This window comes from Setaria italica, chromosome I, assembly GCF_000263155.2.
Source record: "Setaria italica strain Yugu1 chromosome I, Setaria_italica_v2.0, whole genome shotgun sequence".
NCBI lineage: Eukaryota > Viridiplantae > Streptophyta > Magnoliopsida > Poales > Poaceae > Setaria > Setaria italica.
Window position 1 is genome coordinate 41,076,154 of NC_028450.1, and position 15,727 is coordinate 41,091,880.

General features: G+C 51.0%; 3 protein-coding genes and 1 pseudogene across 3 annotated transcripts; all 4 read left to right on the plus strand.

Moving 5' to 3' along the window:
• Positions 1–6: 6 nt before the first annotated feature.
• Positions 7–2,026, plus strand: LOC101756398 (annotated as a pseudogene).
• A 3,322-nt stretch (positions 2,027–5,348) lies between these two features.
• Positions 5,349–7,260, plus strand: LOC101756000 (cinnamoyl-CoA reductase 1). Its single transcript, XM_004954266.2, has 5 exons — positions 5,349–5,792; positions 5,887–6,041; positions 6,151–6,333; positions 6,434–6,786; positions 6,887–7,260. Exons 1-5 carry the CDS (start codon positions 5,648–5,650, stop codon positions 7,059–7,061), a joined length of 1,011 nt encoding a protein of 336 aa, XP_004954323.1. The 5' UTR covers positions 5,349–5,647; the 3' UTR covers positions 7,062–7,260.
• A 2,653-nt stretch (positions 7,261–9,913) lies between these two features.
• On the plus strand, positions 9,914–11,369 carry LOC101756805 (cinnamoyl-CoA reductase 1). The gene is made up of 5 exons (XM_004954267.2): positions 9,914–10,067; positions 10,171–10,325; positions 10,418–10,600; positions 10,689–11,041; positions 11,132–11,369. Exons 1-5 carry the CDS (start codon positions 9,914–9,916, stop codon positions 11,304–11,306), a joined length of 1,020 nt encoding a protein of 339 aa, XP_004954324.1. The 3' UTR covers positions 11,307–11,369.
• Positions 11,370–13,919: 2,550 nt separating this feature from the next.
• Positions 13,920–15,565, plus strand: LOC101757221 (cinnamoyl-CoA reductase 1). The gene is made up of 5 exons (XM_004954268.3): positions 13,920–14,148; positions 14,236–14,390; positions 14,468–14,650; positions 14,752–15,104; positions 15,208–15,565. The coding sequence occupies exons 1-5, from the start codon at positions 13,995–13,997 to the stop codon at positions 15,380–15,382; spliced, it is 1,020 nt and encodes a 339-aa protein (XP_004954325.1). The 5' UTR covers positions 13,920–13,994; the 3' UTR covers positions 15,383–15,565.
• Positions 15,566–15,727: the final 162 nt, after the last annotated feature.

Here is a 15,727-nt window from a genome sequence, read left to right on the forward strand (position 1 = left end):
CCCGCCTCCCGACCACCGCCATGGCCGAATCCGGCGACTCGTCCCCGCACTCCGCCGCGGCCCACGGACGACACGCACCACGAGGGCTCGGACGCCTCCGCGGCGGCGGCGGCGCCGCCGCTCCCGCCGGCGAAGGTGCGGCTGATGGTGAGCTACGGGGGGCGCATCCAGCCGCGGCCCCACGACAACCAGCTCGCGTACGTCAACGGCGAGACCAAGATCCTGTCGCTCGAGAGGCCACTCCGCTTCGCCGACTTCGCCGCGCGCCTCGCCGCGCTCGCCGGGAACATGGGGGACATCTGCATCAAGTACCAGCTGCCGGGGGAGGACCTCGACGCGCTCGTCTCCGTCACCAACGACGAGGATCTGGAGCACCTCGTCCTCGAGTACGACCGCCTCCACCTGCTCCGCCCCGCGCCAGGCTCCGGCGGCGGCTCCAACCGTGGATCCACGCTCCGGCTCAGGGTCTTCCTCTTCCCCGTCCAGTCGCCCCCGCCGCCGCCGCCGCCGGCCGGCCTCCTCGAGCCCAAGGCGGAGCGCCACTGGTTCGTCGAGGCGCTCAACACCATCCCGCAACCCAAGCAGGAGACGTCTCCGTCGCCAGTCCCCGCGCAGCAGTCGCCGCCGCAGCAGAAGCAGGAGTCGGTGTTCGCGCAGCAGTCGTCGCCGCCGCAGGCGAAGCACGAGACGGTGTTCGTTCAGCAGCCGCCACCGCAGACGGTGCTGCAGATGGCGCCGCCCCAGCCGCACATGGTGCTAGCGGCGGCGAGCCCCGACTACCTGTTCGGCCTCGACAACGGCTTCGTGCCTCCCCCGGCGGTGAAGGTGAAGGACCCTGCTGGCGATCCTCCGACGGTGAGGGAGAACGTCCCCGTCGAGTTACCCGCCAAAAACGACGACCGCCATCCCAACCCCGCGGGTGACCACGTCGCTGTCTCCCCCGTCGTCTCACCTGCCGAGTTCCAGCGCCAGATCCAGGAGCTCGAGAAGCTGCAGGTCGCCGACAACGCCACCCACCAACCACCTCCCGCCTCGGCATCTGCTCCGGCCGCCGCCCCCGCCCCGGCACCCGCTCCCGCCGCCCTCCCGAGGAACGGCAGCGACGACTCCCTGACCCGCGCGTACCCTCCCGCCACCGCCACCCCACCCGCCAACGCGGACTACTACCTTCCAAAGTTCCCGGAGAAGCCCCCAGTTCCACCGCCGTCATCCGCCCCTCCCGCGACGGCCTACCTGCAGGTGCCGGGCAGGTATACATCCGTCGCCCCTGGCTCCGGCGCGGACCATGCCCCCGTCTTCTTCATCCCGGCGCCCCATGGCTACTTCGCCGCCACCGCCTCCCCAGGTGCGACCTCCTTCCCCGCCATGTACGCCGTCGCGCCACCCAATGCCAACGCCAACGGGAACGGCTCCGCCCCCTCGCCCGCGGTGTCAAACGCGACGGCCTACGCCCCTGCCCCGCAGGTTGCGTATGACAGCAATGGCCGCGCCATCTACTACACCAGCATGCTGCCCCAGTATCCTTCTGCTGTCAATGGCATGTCGGCGGCGGGTGCAGTGCTCGGCACAGAGCCCGCGAAGCCGGTGGCAGTGAAGCCGACCGTCTCCTGATCACCACCACCACAGCTTACCTCACCTTATCGCCAATGGATCAAAGGAGTTTTCCAATTTTTCTTTCATCCGCCGCCCGTCAATATGCGTTAATACTGCGTCAGTTGGATTCGTTATTGTCTCTAGTATTCACCTATATTTTTTTCCTTTCCTCTTTTAAATTGTCTAGAGTTTTTTGGTTTGGCGTTCTGGGTCATGATATGATGCAAAAACTATTAGTAGTTCTTTGGTGTGCTTAGATGTACATACAGAGTCTGTGGACATAATGGATAAGTATTATATTAGCTTACTGGAAGAGTTGGAGTTCAGTCGGGTTGTTTAACAATCTTGGGGTGTCAGCTGCTATTTGTTAATTCTTTAGGGTTGCTGTATCGATTAATGCCAGAAGTTCAGTGCGGGCTAATTGGCCATGTGATCTCTCGGTATTCTTGCACCCTCTGTGATGGGCGTGATAGAGCAACTCCAAGAGTATCCTAAAAAATTCTTCCCCAAAACTATATATTGGGGGTTCTCCTAAAAAAAATTTCCCCCAAAAACATATCAGTCCACAGCAGATCGCTAATAAATAGCCCCCAATATTTCAAACACAGGCCACGTCATCGTATTGGGCCCATCGGAAGGGACGCCCGGGCGTGCGGGAATCAGGATTGGGGGAGGAACGTCAACGCTAAAATATACGCGGTGGCAGACTATTTTTTAGCGTCGTTAAAAAATTGGGGAAGGTTTAGGTGGATTGTTGGAGTTTATTTTTTCTCTCTTTTTTCCTAAAAAAGGTATTGGGGTAAGATTAGCAGCCTCTTGGAGTTGCTCTAACCTGTTTCTTTGTCAATTGCTGCTCCCTTGTGGGCAGCTGCAGTGGTTTCCAGCTGATCACGGGAGATCAGCATGGTGCATTTATGTATGGATGTACTGACTACTGAGGCAAATGTTGGTTGTTGCTATAAAGTTAGTCACTGGTGGTGTACTGTTGATGTGCGTATGTTGAATGCATCAAACCAAATCTTTCGACCAGATGAGCATCAGTTCGGTTTTAACTTGCGTCCCAGGTGTTGGTATTGTGCTGCATTGTTCTCTCTACTTATTCTGGATAAAATTGTGATGCGTCTGCTTCTAGTTTGACATGTCAGTGAGCGCGATTGGCGCAGATAATTTTCCTTCCGTTCTGACTTGTTCAATCCTTGTTCATAATTAGTCTCTCCATCAGATTGGTTGAGCCAGATCTGCATGGAGCTGCATAAATGTGTACTACGCCTTAGAAATGACACTCTGTTGCAAGTAGCACGAGTCACAATCGTTGAAACTGAGGCTCATGTCTCCTCCCCTCTTGAAAGGCGACAAAGTGCATCGCCTTGTTCCCGCCCATTGTCACCTCCATGCTTCCTTCCCGAGCGTGCTGCATCGTTGATCTCGGATGCCTTGCATCGCAAAGAGGATCTTTCATTCTTTCGATGTCCATCAAGGTATCATGCCGATGCCCCTTTTGGGCAAAGACGTTTAAGCTTCTGCGGCGACATGGCTTTTGACCAAAGCCATCGTTCATGCCCTTTCCCTGTGCGAATGGATTATTGCGGCTTTTACCACCTGATGAGTGATGACTCCCTGGCTTGGACCATGGTCTCTTCTTCCTGGTCTGGGATCAGCACTTGAGCCCCGGCAGGAACCGTGGCAGAGCTTGGATCAGAATCCTCACCATGTGCATGGCCAGGTTTGGCCCCTGTGGGTGCAGCAATCTGAAGTCGGAGCTGGAACTGGAAGACGAGCGCTGTTCCTCTTCAGCTGCTGCTGTTGAGCCACTGGGGCTGTCGAGCTGAACGTACAGCATTCAGCAGAGTCTGCAGTTGCACTGCATGCACATTGGAAGGCACATGGAAAGGCGTGGTGCTCCATCCCCCTTCACACCGATCGGCATGCTGCCGAGGTGCTGGGTAGCTTAGCTTTGAATGCCAACTCGTTTGGTTGGATGGTTGCTGCAGGTTACCGGGCATTAATCCTGTTTGGTGATGGCGCTCATGTGCCTGATGTGAGATGGCAGCCTCAGCCGGTGTGGTGAGTTGCAGGAGGACGGAAGGTGGTGGCTGCAACTGCAACTGCCCAGAAGCATGGGTGCCATTAAAATGCTTTCAAGCCCTATATGGCTGTGCGTATCTGCTGCAGTTCAGTGACGCTTCACTCGCTTCGTCGGAAAGCGATGGCGTTGCTGCTTGCTTGTGTGTTTCTGCAGGGGTGATGTGAGACGGCCGTTGATTGCTCGGAGAGTGTGCTCAGGTTTATGTTCTGTGCAGACCAGCTGCGGGAGGAGATGTCGAGAGGAAGGACGCCGCGCGAGAGGGAGGCGGGGCCAGGGCAGAGGAGAGGAGTAAGGAAAGGCTGGGTTGCTTTCGAGCTGTTTGTGCTGCGCCCATCGTTCCCCTCCGCATGATTGTTGTCCTGCGAGCTGTCACGGGATGATGATTCGCGCCCGCGCGCTCGGCAGTGCATGCATGCACTGGTGTCTGAAAGTGCAAGCATGTCTAGCCTGGAGTGGATGATTCCGACGATCTTTTTTAATGCAAAAGCACTAGTGCATCGCGTCTCTGATTGATAGGGTTCAAGAGGTGTCTGAAAGTTTATGAAAATTATCATTTCTAATGGTTGGAGGTGGAAGATAAAGGCAGAGTTGGCTGTTGCAAGTCCTTCACTTCATTGAGCTTATTATAGCGCCTGGCTCTCTCTGCTGCACGCCAACGCAGACTGGGATTGTCACGGTAGGATAAGTATGCCCGTGCTGAGAGTCTTCAAGAAGATCGATGGCATGGCTGCGAATCATTTGCTCGTGTGAAGACTGCGGGTGTTCAGTTCAGCGTTCTCTGAAGAGGACGGTTGCCAATCCTCACCGGTACTCGCTGTAGGCTCTGCTGACTTCAGAAGACTACCTGTGCAGGTAATTGTGAACTACTCCTAAGCATTTGGAACACAAATCGCAGGGGCCCTGGAGCATGTAGGGCACGCATGGGCACAGTTTATTTCCTGAAATTGGGCCTTGAAGCTTGGTATATCTATCAGTAGCCGTGGCCGGCCTATGCCGTGAGGGGGGAAGTGAGTCCCAGACTCCCAGTTAGCTGTACAGGTCGGGCCTTTCGGAACCTGAAAGAAATTGGGCCGGCAAGAGAAAATAAACAGCGTACATGGGCTGGAAGTTTGGTCCACCGCGTGCTGCAGCTTTACCCACTCCACTCAACTGCCGACTTGCGCCCACAAGAAATGGCCCGGGCCGGTTGCGCAGCCCACCGGTGGGTCTGGGTATCTTTGAGAGAGGAGAAGCACGAGTTGCTTCTCGCCTCATCCCTGCTGCCACCGGTCAAGAAAGACGTCAAAAGGTCCACGACTCTCAAACATGGGGGCAGCAGTATGCTATACAATCCTGTCAACTGCAAACCATTCCTGCCATTCCAGGAAAAGCAGTTGTGCTGTCAGCGTCAATTCGCCAAGCCATTCCTGGTTCGTCTTCTGGTCAGCTCTCGGCAAGACATGCCACTTTGGGAATACAGAATATACCTGTGCCGGTTTACTACTTGTGTGGCATGTGGAGTGTGAAAAGATTCTCAAGGTTTTGGACTCCCACGGCGTGCCAAAGTTGGCTTGGCGATTCCCTCTCCCGAGGACGGAATCTGCGCGCGCTCTCCACGCGGCTGCGACGCCCCTGAATTCGCCCAAACCCACCGGCCAACCCCCACGCCGCTGAATGAACAGAGGAGTGCACCGGAAACCTCCCGTCGGGTCGGCGCCATGCCACGGTTCGCGCCAAGGAAGGAAGCCGCAGTTGCGCCTCCCCCAACCACGACCTCTCGTCCTCGCCCCGCGACAAGTAGTGGCAGCACTGCCTAATGCCTGCCGGTATAAATACGAGCAGCAACCATACAGGCCAAGGTCACACAAGAAAACAAGATTGATAGTTTGATACAAGAGCAACAGAGAGATCGAGACAGAGTACTGATCTGGTCTGGCCTGGTCTATCCCAAACACATTCTTCTAGCGATTCAGATTAGGAAGTTTCACCATGTCGTCCTATTCCAAGGCCAGCAATGGTGAGGAACAGCAGCAGCTGGTCTGCGTGACGGGAGCAGGCGGCTTCATCGGGTCGTGGGTGGTGAAGGAGCTCCTGCTGCGCGGCTACCGAGTCAGGGGAACCGCAAGAGACCCTGGTCAGTACAATTTCTTTCTCGGTTACTGTCACAAATTCAGAGTAGCGCTGCATAAACGTGCTAAATTTTTCTCCCTGGATGTTTGGATGCGCAGCCGACAGCAAGAACGCGCACTTGCTTGCTCTGGAGGGGGCCAAGGAGAGGCTCACCCTGTGCCGCGCCGATGTCCTCGATTTCGACTCCCTCCGCGCCGCCTTCACCGGCTGCCACGGCGTATTTCACGTCGCCTCCCCGGTGTCCAACGACCCTGTTAGTTTTCACAAATCTCTACTCCTACTACCTACGGCACATTGTTCCTGTGCTATCTCGAATTGAGAAGCCATGTCCTTACGCTGCTTCTCCGCGCGAGGAACTGCAGGAGCTGGTGCCGGTGGCCGTGGAGGGCACCAGGAACGTGATCAGCGCCGCGGCGGACGAGGGCGTTCGCCGGGTGGTCTTCACCTCCTCGTACGGCGCGGTGCACATGGACCCCAACCGGAGCCCCGACGCCATCCTCGACGAGACCTGCTGGAGCGACTACGACTTCTGCAAGCAGACGGATGTAAGCTGTCACTGCCAGCCAGCCTCTCTTGATCCTCTGTTTTTCTGCCTCATCCACTGCTTCCGTCGCGTACTCATCCGTGCTTGCGTCGAAAACACAGAACCTGTACTGCTGCGCCAAGATGATGGCGGAGATCACGGCGACGGAGGAGGCGGCGCGGCGCGGCCTGCAGCTGGCGGTGGTGGTGCCCTGCATGACCATGGGCCCGATGCTGCAGCAGACGCTCAACTTCAGCAGCAACCACGTGGCGCGCTACCTCATGGGCACCAAGAGGTCCTACCCCAACGCCGTCGCCGCCTACGTCGACGTCCGCGACGTCGCGCGCGCGCACGTCCTCGCCTTCGAGCGCCCCGAAGCCCGCGGCCGATACCTCTGCATTGGCACCGTGCTCCACCGCGCCCAGCTCATCGCCATGCTCAGGGAGCTCTTCCCGCAGTACCCCGTCACCGCCAAGTGAGTTTTTACACGCCATGGTCGACCTCTCTCTTTTCGTCGGCGAGCATCGTTGCGTTGCTGACTCGTGAAAATCTCGTGCGTGTCTTGGTCTGCATAGGTGTGAAGATGACGGCAAGCCAATGGCGAAGCCGTACAGGTTCTCCAACCAGAGGGTCAAGGACCTGGGCATGGAGTTCACTCCGCTGAAGAAAAGTTTGTATGAAGCGGTGGTGAGCATGCAGAAGAAGGGGCACCTGCCTGTGATCAGAGAGCAGCAGCGTGCGTACTTGTAAAATCCTGGGACGTTGGGATTTCCCAGATGAAATAAACAGGGAAAACGAAGCAAAAGTGAAGGGACAGAGATGATACAAGCATATAAGGAGATTTGAAATTTAACACAGTTATTCAGGTGTATTACTTTCTTGGTAACAAAATTCTATCAGTGTGTATAAGCATTCTTAATTATTTGATATCATGTAAACCTTTAAGTCAGGATGTCTCTTCCCGTTACTTACTCAAAATTTAATTCTGCCTATATGAAGACTGCCGGATGAGTAAATCTATAAAAACCCTTAAAAAAAGTTTTTTGCAAGTTTTTTTTCAGTTGCACACACAAAACAAAATACATTAAAATCCCAAATAAAACGATGCAAACAAAATAATTTTAGTGGACATGAAAAATCACCCAACAAATAACTAAAGTTATCGTGTACTATATGTATACAGTGTTTTCATTTTTATTCATGTCATGCTTAAACAAACCAAATTACACGCCAAATATCACAAAACACCACTAGAAAAATCGGGGTAGCGGAAAATAATTTACATTGCAACATGGTATCATAAGTCGCAACACCTAAGTGTAGGAAACATTGAAGAAAACATGTCTTTATATAGCAAACACCACTATATTTTTTATAGATTTTGCATTTATCAAACTCTTGGAAATTTATCGTATCTCAAACTTCTAAAGGTACACACACTAAAATTTTTTAAGGTTCCATGCGTATCACGACTAAGAAACAAATTCAAGGCAAAAGGAGAAGTTCACTAGATTTATCTCCCTCAACCACAACAATTTCGACTATTGAGATCATTTGTTTTTTTCCTTATTAAGCAGCTTTCAGCCGGTCAGCCCGAACCATCAACCGCGCATCCCATGTTTCAGTCTACAGTATCATCTTCTCCTCTTTTATTAGGGGTAGCAAAAAAAAAAGAAAATTTTCTCGCCCCTGGCTGTAAGGGTGGGCAATTGGTTATTACGGTATGTTTTCAGTTTTAAAGCTAGAAACAAAATAAAAATAAAGGGAAAACGATTTCGAAGTTTAACAACCACTTTTTTCTCCGTTTATGGATCTTTTGGTTTTAAATCAATAAGACTACGCACACCTTTTAAATTCAATCTATTAAAGAAAATTTAGATGATACATAAGATGATGCTACGGACATGATATTGCTATGTGTTCCGACAACAACATTTATATTAATTCAGGGGAATAAGACACTACGCACACTTAGCCGTACATTAGATATTATGCAGAGACTACACTAGATATGCAGCACATGAGAATGAAACATAAAACACATGAGAATGAAACATAAAGTATGGTCCTGAGAGGATCAAGTACACGGCACAGTACCTTGAGGATCAATATAATAATTTAGACCTTAGCAGCCTAAGACAAAGTTAATGGTCCAACTTCCTTTGATTCTACGTTTCGGTATTCATATGTGTCCATAAATAAGAGTGATTTTTGTTGAAACATCCAAACTCTGATTCAAACAATATGAGTGATGCATTTTGCCCCCATCGCCAAGCTCCACGACCAAGTTCTGTAATTGGATCGTTTGGTCAGCTCCGGCCAAGTCATGGCGCTTTCGGAATACTGAATATACTACCGTTTTACCAGTTCTAACGGCAGTGATCGAACCCCGGATGTGGACCGACGATTTCTGAAGGTTTTGGACTCCGCGACGTGCCAAAGTTGCCTTCGTGATCCCGTCCCGTCTCGAGAGAACGGAAAATCAGTGAGCTCTCGTGCGGCTATTACGCCGGCCGATTTGCCGAAACCCATCGGCGGCGCCCCGGCCCCGCCGCTGAATGAATCCGGTGGCGGCGGCGCCATGCTACGTCTCGCGCGGCAGCACGTAGCTCTAGATCCATTCCCTGGCCGTATAAATACGGAGCACAACCATGAAGGCCGAGATCACGCAAGCTTGATCCAAGAGTACCCGAAGCAACAGAATGAAACATAAAGTATTGTCGTGAGAGGATCAAGTACAGCACACAGTACCCATGAGGATTAATATACTCTCTTCTTTCTAAATGGGAGGTCATTCCAACTTTCAAATTATTTTATATTTAACTTAAATTATAGAGATGATTACAAAAATTTATGTCACTGAATAGATATACTATAAAAACTATATTTAATGAAGAATATAATATAACTTATTTGGTATCATAAATGTTAGTATTTTATTGTATAAATTTAGTCAAACTTAAGATGTTTTGACTTTTCAATAAAGTTAAAATGACTTACAATTTGAAACGGAGGAAGTAATAATTTAGACCTTTAGCAACCTAAAACAAGTCTAAAAGAAGCCCGCTTGCAAAGCTAATGGTCTAACTTCCTTTGATTCTATGTTTCGATATTCATATATGTCCTTAAATTAGAGTGATTTTTGTTGAAACATCCAAACTCTGAATCAAACAATATTTAAAATACGGTGGCGGCGGCGCCATGCTACGTCTCGCGGCTGCACACAGCTCTTGCGATCCCCTTCCTAGCTGTATAAATACGGGCCGGGGCGCCAAGAATAATCCTTGGTTAGATTTATACTGTCCTAATTTAGCCAGTAGCTAATTTGCAATTGAGTGGTTGTACAGCCAGCTTGATTATGCCTTATAATCATCTGCTTAAGCAATGCAATAGACTCTGTAAAAGCTGCCAAGTTGACAGCGCAAATTAAGTCCTTTGTGTTCGTGTGTTCTTAGCCGTGAGCAGGGACGTTGTTTCTCCAGCGTGTTTCTGACATATACGAGCTCGATCCAAGACTCGAAGCAACAGAGTGACAGATCAGATACTGATCCAATTCCATACACATTTCACTAGCAAGCTAGCATCGATCGCAAGAGAGAGCCATGTCGTCGTCCTATTCCAAGTCCAGCAATGGTGGCGAGCAGCAGCAGGAGCAGCTGGTCTGCGTGACCGGAGCAGGCGGCTTCATCGGTTCGTGGCTGGTCAAGGAGCTCCTCATGCGCGGCTACCGTGTCAGGGGAACTGCAAGGGACCCTGGTGAGCTAGTGAAGTCTCTTTCTTTCATCCCACCATCACAAATTCAGAACAACGCTGCAATGATAACAACGTGCTCGTTTTGTTTTGTCCCTGAACGAAACAGAGGACAGCAAGAACGCGCACTTGCTTGCTCTGGAGGGTGCCAGGGAGAGGCTCACCCTGTGCCGCGCCGATGTACTCGACTACGACTCCCTCCGCGCCGCCTTCACCGGCTGCCATGGCGTCCTCCACGTCGCCTCCCCGGTGTCCAACGACCCGGTTAGTTTTTATGCACAAATAACCCTCTGCATACTCCTAGCTACACAGAACATCGTTCACGCCCTTGCATGCTTACGTGTGATGGCTTGCAGGAGCTGGTGCCGGTGGCCGTGGAGGGCACACGGAACGTGATCAACGCCGCGGCGGACGAGGGCGTGCGCCGGGCGGTGTTCACCTCGACGTACGGCGCGGTGCACATGGATCCCAACCGGAGCCCCGACGCCGTCCTCGACGAGACCTGCTGGAGCGACTTCGACTTCTGCAAGCAGACAGGCGTAAGCTGCCATTGCCAGCCTCTCTTCTTCTCTGATTTGTCTCATCCATTATCGCAGTGCCTGAATTACATCGAAACCGTGCGCGCAGAACCTGTACTGCTGCGCCAAGATGATGGCGGAGATCACGGCGACGGAGGAGGCGGCGCGGCGCGGCCTGCAGCTGGCGGTGGTGGTGCCGTGCATCACCACGGGCCCGATGCTGCAGCAGTCGCTCAACTTCACCAGCAACCACGTCGTCCACTACCTGATGGGCGCCAAGAGGTCCTACCCCAACGCCGTTGCCGCCTACGTCGACGTCCGCGACGTCGCGCGCGCGCACGTCCTCGCCTACGAGCGCCCCGAAGCCCGCGGGCGATACCTCTGCATCGGCACCGTGCTCCACCGCGCCCAGTTCATCGCCATGCTCATGGAGCTCTTCCCGCAGTACCCCGTCACGGCCAAGTGAGTTTACGCCATGGCGAACCTCCTCTGTTTCCCTCTGTTGATGCGTTGCTGACTCCGCAAACCTCGCGCGTCTTGATGATATACTAGGTGTGAAGATGACGGCAAGCCAATGGCGAAGCCTTACAAGTTTTCCAACCAGAGGCTCAAGGACTTGGGCTTGGAGTTCACTCCACTGAAGAAAAGCTTGTGTGAAGCGGTGGTGTGCATGCAGAAGAAGGGGCACCTGCCTGTCATCACAGAGCAGCAGCGTTCGTACTTGTAAATCCGGGCACGCTGAGATTCCCCAGATGAGATAACACAGGGCAAACGAAACAAAAGTGAAGGGAAGAATCATATAAGGACATTGCAAATTTAGCGTATATTTTTTCAGTTATTCATGTGTATTACGTTCTTGAAAAAAAAACAATTTCTACAAGTGTGTATAAGCATTCTTATTTGATATCATGCCACATGTAAAGGTTTGTGATCGGTAATAAGGTGCTTATGGGTCAACGAAAAGATAAAAAACTGAAAAAAGTACTGCTTCTGTTGGCATTTGAATTCATGATGTCCCTTCCCGTTATTACTCAAAATTTAATTCTGTCTGTATGAAGATTACCGGATGACTATATAGTATAAAAATGTAATATAAACGCCGTTCCTTCATTCTAGGGATAGTAGAAATTAAAATCTCAGGTTGATTATATAGTATAAAAATGTAATATAAAATCCTCTGGTTAAGTAATAGAGTACCAGCAAATAGCTTACGTTTTTAGAAAATTTTTGATACCAACTTCATATTTTTTGGATTTGAAATAAATTAGTTATGATTTTTTTATCAAATCAAAACTTTTTAAATTTCTAGAAAATGCAAAATCACCCAAAGGGTCAAATTTGTTCGGTTTTGATAGTTGGATGGCCCTCCTTATCCGTTTTTGTAGTTGTGGGTTGAAAATCATACTTCTATTATAGTATTATAGTTGGAGGGTGAAATAGAACTTTTCCTTAAAGAAAATTTCCATGATACAAAAGATGATGATACGGAGATGATATGGTTATGTGTTCCAAAAACAACATTTATATTAACTTAGGAGAATAAGACAATACACATAACATGAGACTAAAACATGAAGTATGGTCCTTACTTTTAGGATTAATATAATAATTTAAACTTTAAAGTAACTCCAATAACTCCCTTTTATTATCCCAATACTTCAATTAGGGAGAAAAAGAAAAAAAAAGCTCCAACAACTCCCCTAAACTCCCTGCATGTATTCAACGGCCCAAATCCTTCCCCCGTTACCCCGCAAATACCCGTCACCCCAATCTTCCCCAATCCCCCTCCAACATTACTGCTTTCCTGCGCGCTGCTCCTTTGCCCCCGCGCGCAATCATCATCTGACGACGAATCCAGCACCAGTTGCATGGAAAAACTTTGTGGCTCATAACGAATCCGTTTTACCTATCTCCAATTGCAATTGCACAACGCAGCGGCAGATTTGGCTAATAGGAGCGGCGATAAAAAAAAGAGGCGCTGGGAGGGGCGACTAGCGGTGATGCTGGGTGTGCCGACGCAGAATAGATCGTGAGGGGGAAAGGGGTGGCGGCCCAATTGAGGGACCCACACATGTTGATGGACTAGTTTTGAAGTATCAATGAGTTTATTATTGGGGATCTGCTGTGGGATGACATGATTTTGGGAAAAAAAATTTAGTAAAGTCCCCAATACATAATTTTGGGGAAGAATTTTTTGAATACTCTTGAAGTTGCTCCTAAGATAAAAAAAACCAACCTGCAAAGTTAATGGTCTTGCAAAAGAAGTTGGATCAGGCCCAAGCCACTTAGCTGAACAGGTTAAGCTCAACCCATCAGATTAATCAACATTTACCCTCAACACATCCCACGTCGAAGACGATTATTATATAAATTGCTTGAAGACAACACCATTGTCCTCACCCTTAGGTGATTGCTAACCGCTAAGCAAAATGAGGTCAATGTCGATAAATGAAACGACTGAAGCTTATATTGCATTTGGTTCTATGTTTCGGTATTCATATATGTCCATAAATTAGGGTGATTTTTGTTGAAATAGCCAAATTCTGATTTCAACAAATTTAAAATAGTGACATATGTCTTCCCCAACCTTTCTTCTTATCACATTCAAAAAACATTTCGGCCCCGTCGCCAAGCTCCAGGACCACCATTTCCTGGGCTCGTGGCCGCCAAATTCTGTAATTGGATCTTTTGGTCAGCTCTGGCCAAGTCATGGCGCTTTCGGAATACTGAACGGCAGTGATCGAGCCGTATGCGGAGCGACGATTTCTGAAGGTTTTGAGGTTGGCGACGTGCCAAAGTTGCCTTCGTGATCCCGTCCCGTCTAGAGAGAACGGAAAAATCAGTGCGCTCTCATGCGGCTATTACGCCGGCCAATTTGCCGAAACCCATCGGCGGCGCCCTGCCCCCGCCGCTGAATGAATACACTGTCGGTGGCGGCGGCGCCATGCTACGTCTCGCGGCAGCACGCAGCTCTAGCGATCCGTTCACGGACGTATAAATACGGGGCACAACCATGAACGCCGAGATCACACAACGAGCTCGATCCATTCCAAGAGTACCCGAAGCAACAGAGTGAGAGTGACAGATGTTAAACAAGACGTGATCAAGCAGGACTCGTATAGGTCCTGATCAGATATGCGCAAGGCATAGATGAGGCGCAAGTCTTTTGTGCTGGTTCCAGAGATAGAGTCCTAGAAGTATGAATCAACCTTGTAACCGGATAGGAGATACCATATGCTTGAAGTAACTCATCTCCATGTAATTGTGACAGCCTTGATGCATATATAAACATGGAACCGTGGGATGCGAGTTTGCTAACCACGTTTACCAAATTACCTTACACTTTTTCAACAGATACTGATCGAATTCTACACACATTCCACTGGCAAGCTAGCATCGGTCGCCAGAGCGAGCCATGTCGTCGTCCTATTCCAAGGCCAGCAATGGTGGCGAGCAGCAGCAGGAGCAACTGGTGTGCGTGACGGGAGCAGGCGGCTTCATCGGGTCGTGGGTGGTCAAGGAGCTCCTCCTCCGCGGATACCGCGTCAGGGGAACTGCAAGGGATCCTGGTGAGTGAAGTCTCTCTTTCATTCTACTACCACAATTAAATTCAGAATAAGCCTGAATCAATAACGTGCTCATTCTTGTTCTGACAGAGGACAGCAAGAACGCGCACTTGCTTGCTCTGGAGGGTGCCAGGGAGCGGCTCACCCTGTGCCGCGCCGATGTCCTGGACTACGACTCCCTCCGCGCCGCGTTCACCGGCTGCCATGGCGTCCTCCACGTCGCCTCCCCGATGTCCAACGACCCGGTTAGTTTTCATTCACAAACCCTCTACTACTCCTAGCTATACAGAACATCGTTGCCGGAGCTCTTGGTGACTTGCAGGAGCTCGTGCCGGTGGCCGTGGAGGGCACCAGGAACGTGATCAACGCCGCCGCCGACGGGGGCGTTCGCCGGGCGGTCTTCACCTCGTCGTACGGCGCGGTGCACATGGACCCCAACCGGAGCCCCGACACCGTCCTCGACGAGACCTGCTGGAGCGACTACGACTTCTGCGAGCAGACAAATGTAAGCTGCCACAGCCAGCCGTCTTCTTCTCTGATTTGCTGGCCTCATCCACAGTTTCAGCCGCAGATTCATCACCATGTTGTGCATCGAATTACGTGCAGAACCTGTACTGCTGCGCCAAGATGATGGCCGAGGTGACGGCGACGGAGGAGGCGGCGCGGCGCGGGCTACCTCTGGCGGTGGTGGTGCCGTGCATCACCACGGGCCCGATGCTGCAGCAGGCGCTCAACTTCAGCAGCAACCTTGCCGCCCGCTACCTGATGGGCACCAAGAGGTCCTACACCAACGCCGTCGCCGCCTACGTCGACGTCCGCGACGTCGCGCGCGCGCACGTCCTCGCCTACGAGCGCCCCGAAGCCCGCGGCCGATACCTCTGCATCGCCGCCGTGCTCCACCGCGCCCAGCTCATCGCCATGCTCAGGGAGCTCTTCCCGCAGTACCCCGTCACCGCCAAGTAAGCTTCGTTTTGTCGTCAGGCGATCATCAATCCGTCTCCGTGTTGTATGGGTGCGTTGCTGACTCGTGAGAATCTCGTGCCTGTCTTGATATATGCATAGGTGTGAAGACGACGGCAAGCCGATGGCGAAGCCGTACAAGTTTTCGAACCAGAGGGCCAGGGAGTTGGGCTTGGAGTTCACTCCGCTGAAGAAAAGCTTGTACGAGGCAGTGGTGTGCATGCAGCAGAAGGGGCACCTGCCTGTCATCACACAGCAGCAGCGTTCGTACTTGTGAAATCAAGGAACATGCGCTGGGCTTCCCACTTATGTAAAATAAAACAGCGCAAACAAACACACAAGGGAAGGAATGAGAGGTCATATAATGACTTTGTAAATGTAGTATTATAAGCATCTGTTTTCATACCATGTTACATGTAAAACTGTTAACGTGTGCTTTATTGCATACTACGAGTCAATAAAAAAAGGGAAAACTTAAATTCTGAAAAATACTGGTTCTGATAGTATTTAATTTGAATTCATGATGTCTCTTCCCGTTACTCAATTGTTTCTGTCGTATATCCTTATGAACACTACTTATGCTCGAAAAGGGCTAAAATTAGTGGTCGTATATAAGCATTGG

What these genes read in the sequence shown, in the direction of transcription:
- LOC101756805 (XM_004954267.2), top strand. Translation starts at nt 9,914, where the DNA reads ATGTCGTCGTCCTATTCCAAGTCCAGCAATGGTGGCGAGCAGCAGCAG. An exon ending in CCCCGGTGTCCAACGACCCG is followed by an intron (nt 10,326 to 10,417) that starts GTTAGTTTTTAT and finishes GATGGCTTGCAG; the next exon opens with GAGCTGGTGCCGGTGGCCGT. An exon ending in ACTTCTGCAAGCAGACAGGC is followed by an intron (nt 10,601 to 10,688) that starts GTAAGCTGCCAT and finishes CCGTGCGCGCAG; the next exon opens with AACCTGTACTGCTGCGCCAA.
- LOC101756000 (XM_004954266.2), top strand. Translation starts at nt 5,648, where the DNA reads ATGTCGTCCTATTCCAAGGCCAGCAATGGTGAGGAACAGCAGCAGCTG. An exon ending in GGGAACCGCAAGAGACCCTG is followed by an intron (nt 5,793 to 5,886) that starts GTCAGTACAATT and finishes TTGGATGCGCAG; the next exon opens with CCGACAGCAAGAACGCGCAC. An exon ending in CAGTACCCCGTCACCGCCAA is followed by an intron (nt 6,787 to 6,886) that starts GTGAGTTTTTAC and finishes TGGTCTGCATAG; the next exon opens with GTGTGAAGATGACGGCAAGC.
- LOC101757221 (XM_004954268.3), top strand. Translation starts at nt 13,995, where the DNA reads ATGTCGTCGTCCTATTCCAAGGCCAGCAATGGTGGCGAGCAGCAGCAG. An exon ending in GGGAACTGCAAGGGATCCTG is followed by an intron (nt 14,149 to 14,235) that starts GTGAGTGAAGTC and finishes TTGTTCTGACAG; the next exon opens with AGGACAGCAAGAACGCGCAC. An exon ending in CAGTACCCCGTCACCGCCAA is followed by an intron (nt 15,105 to 15,207) that starts GTAAGCTTCGTT and finishes ATATATGCATAG; the next exon opens with GTGTGAAGACGACGGCAAGC.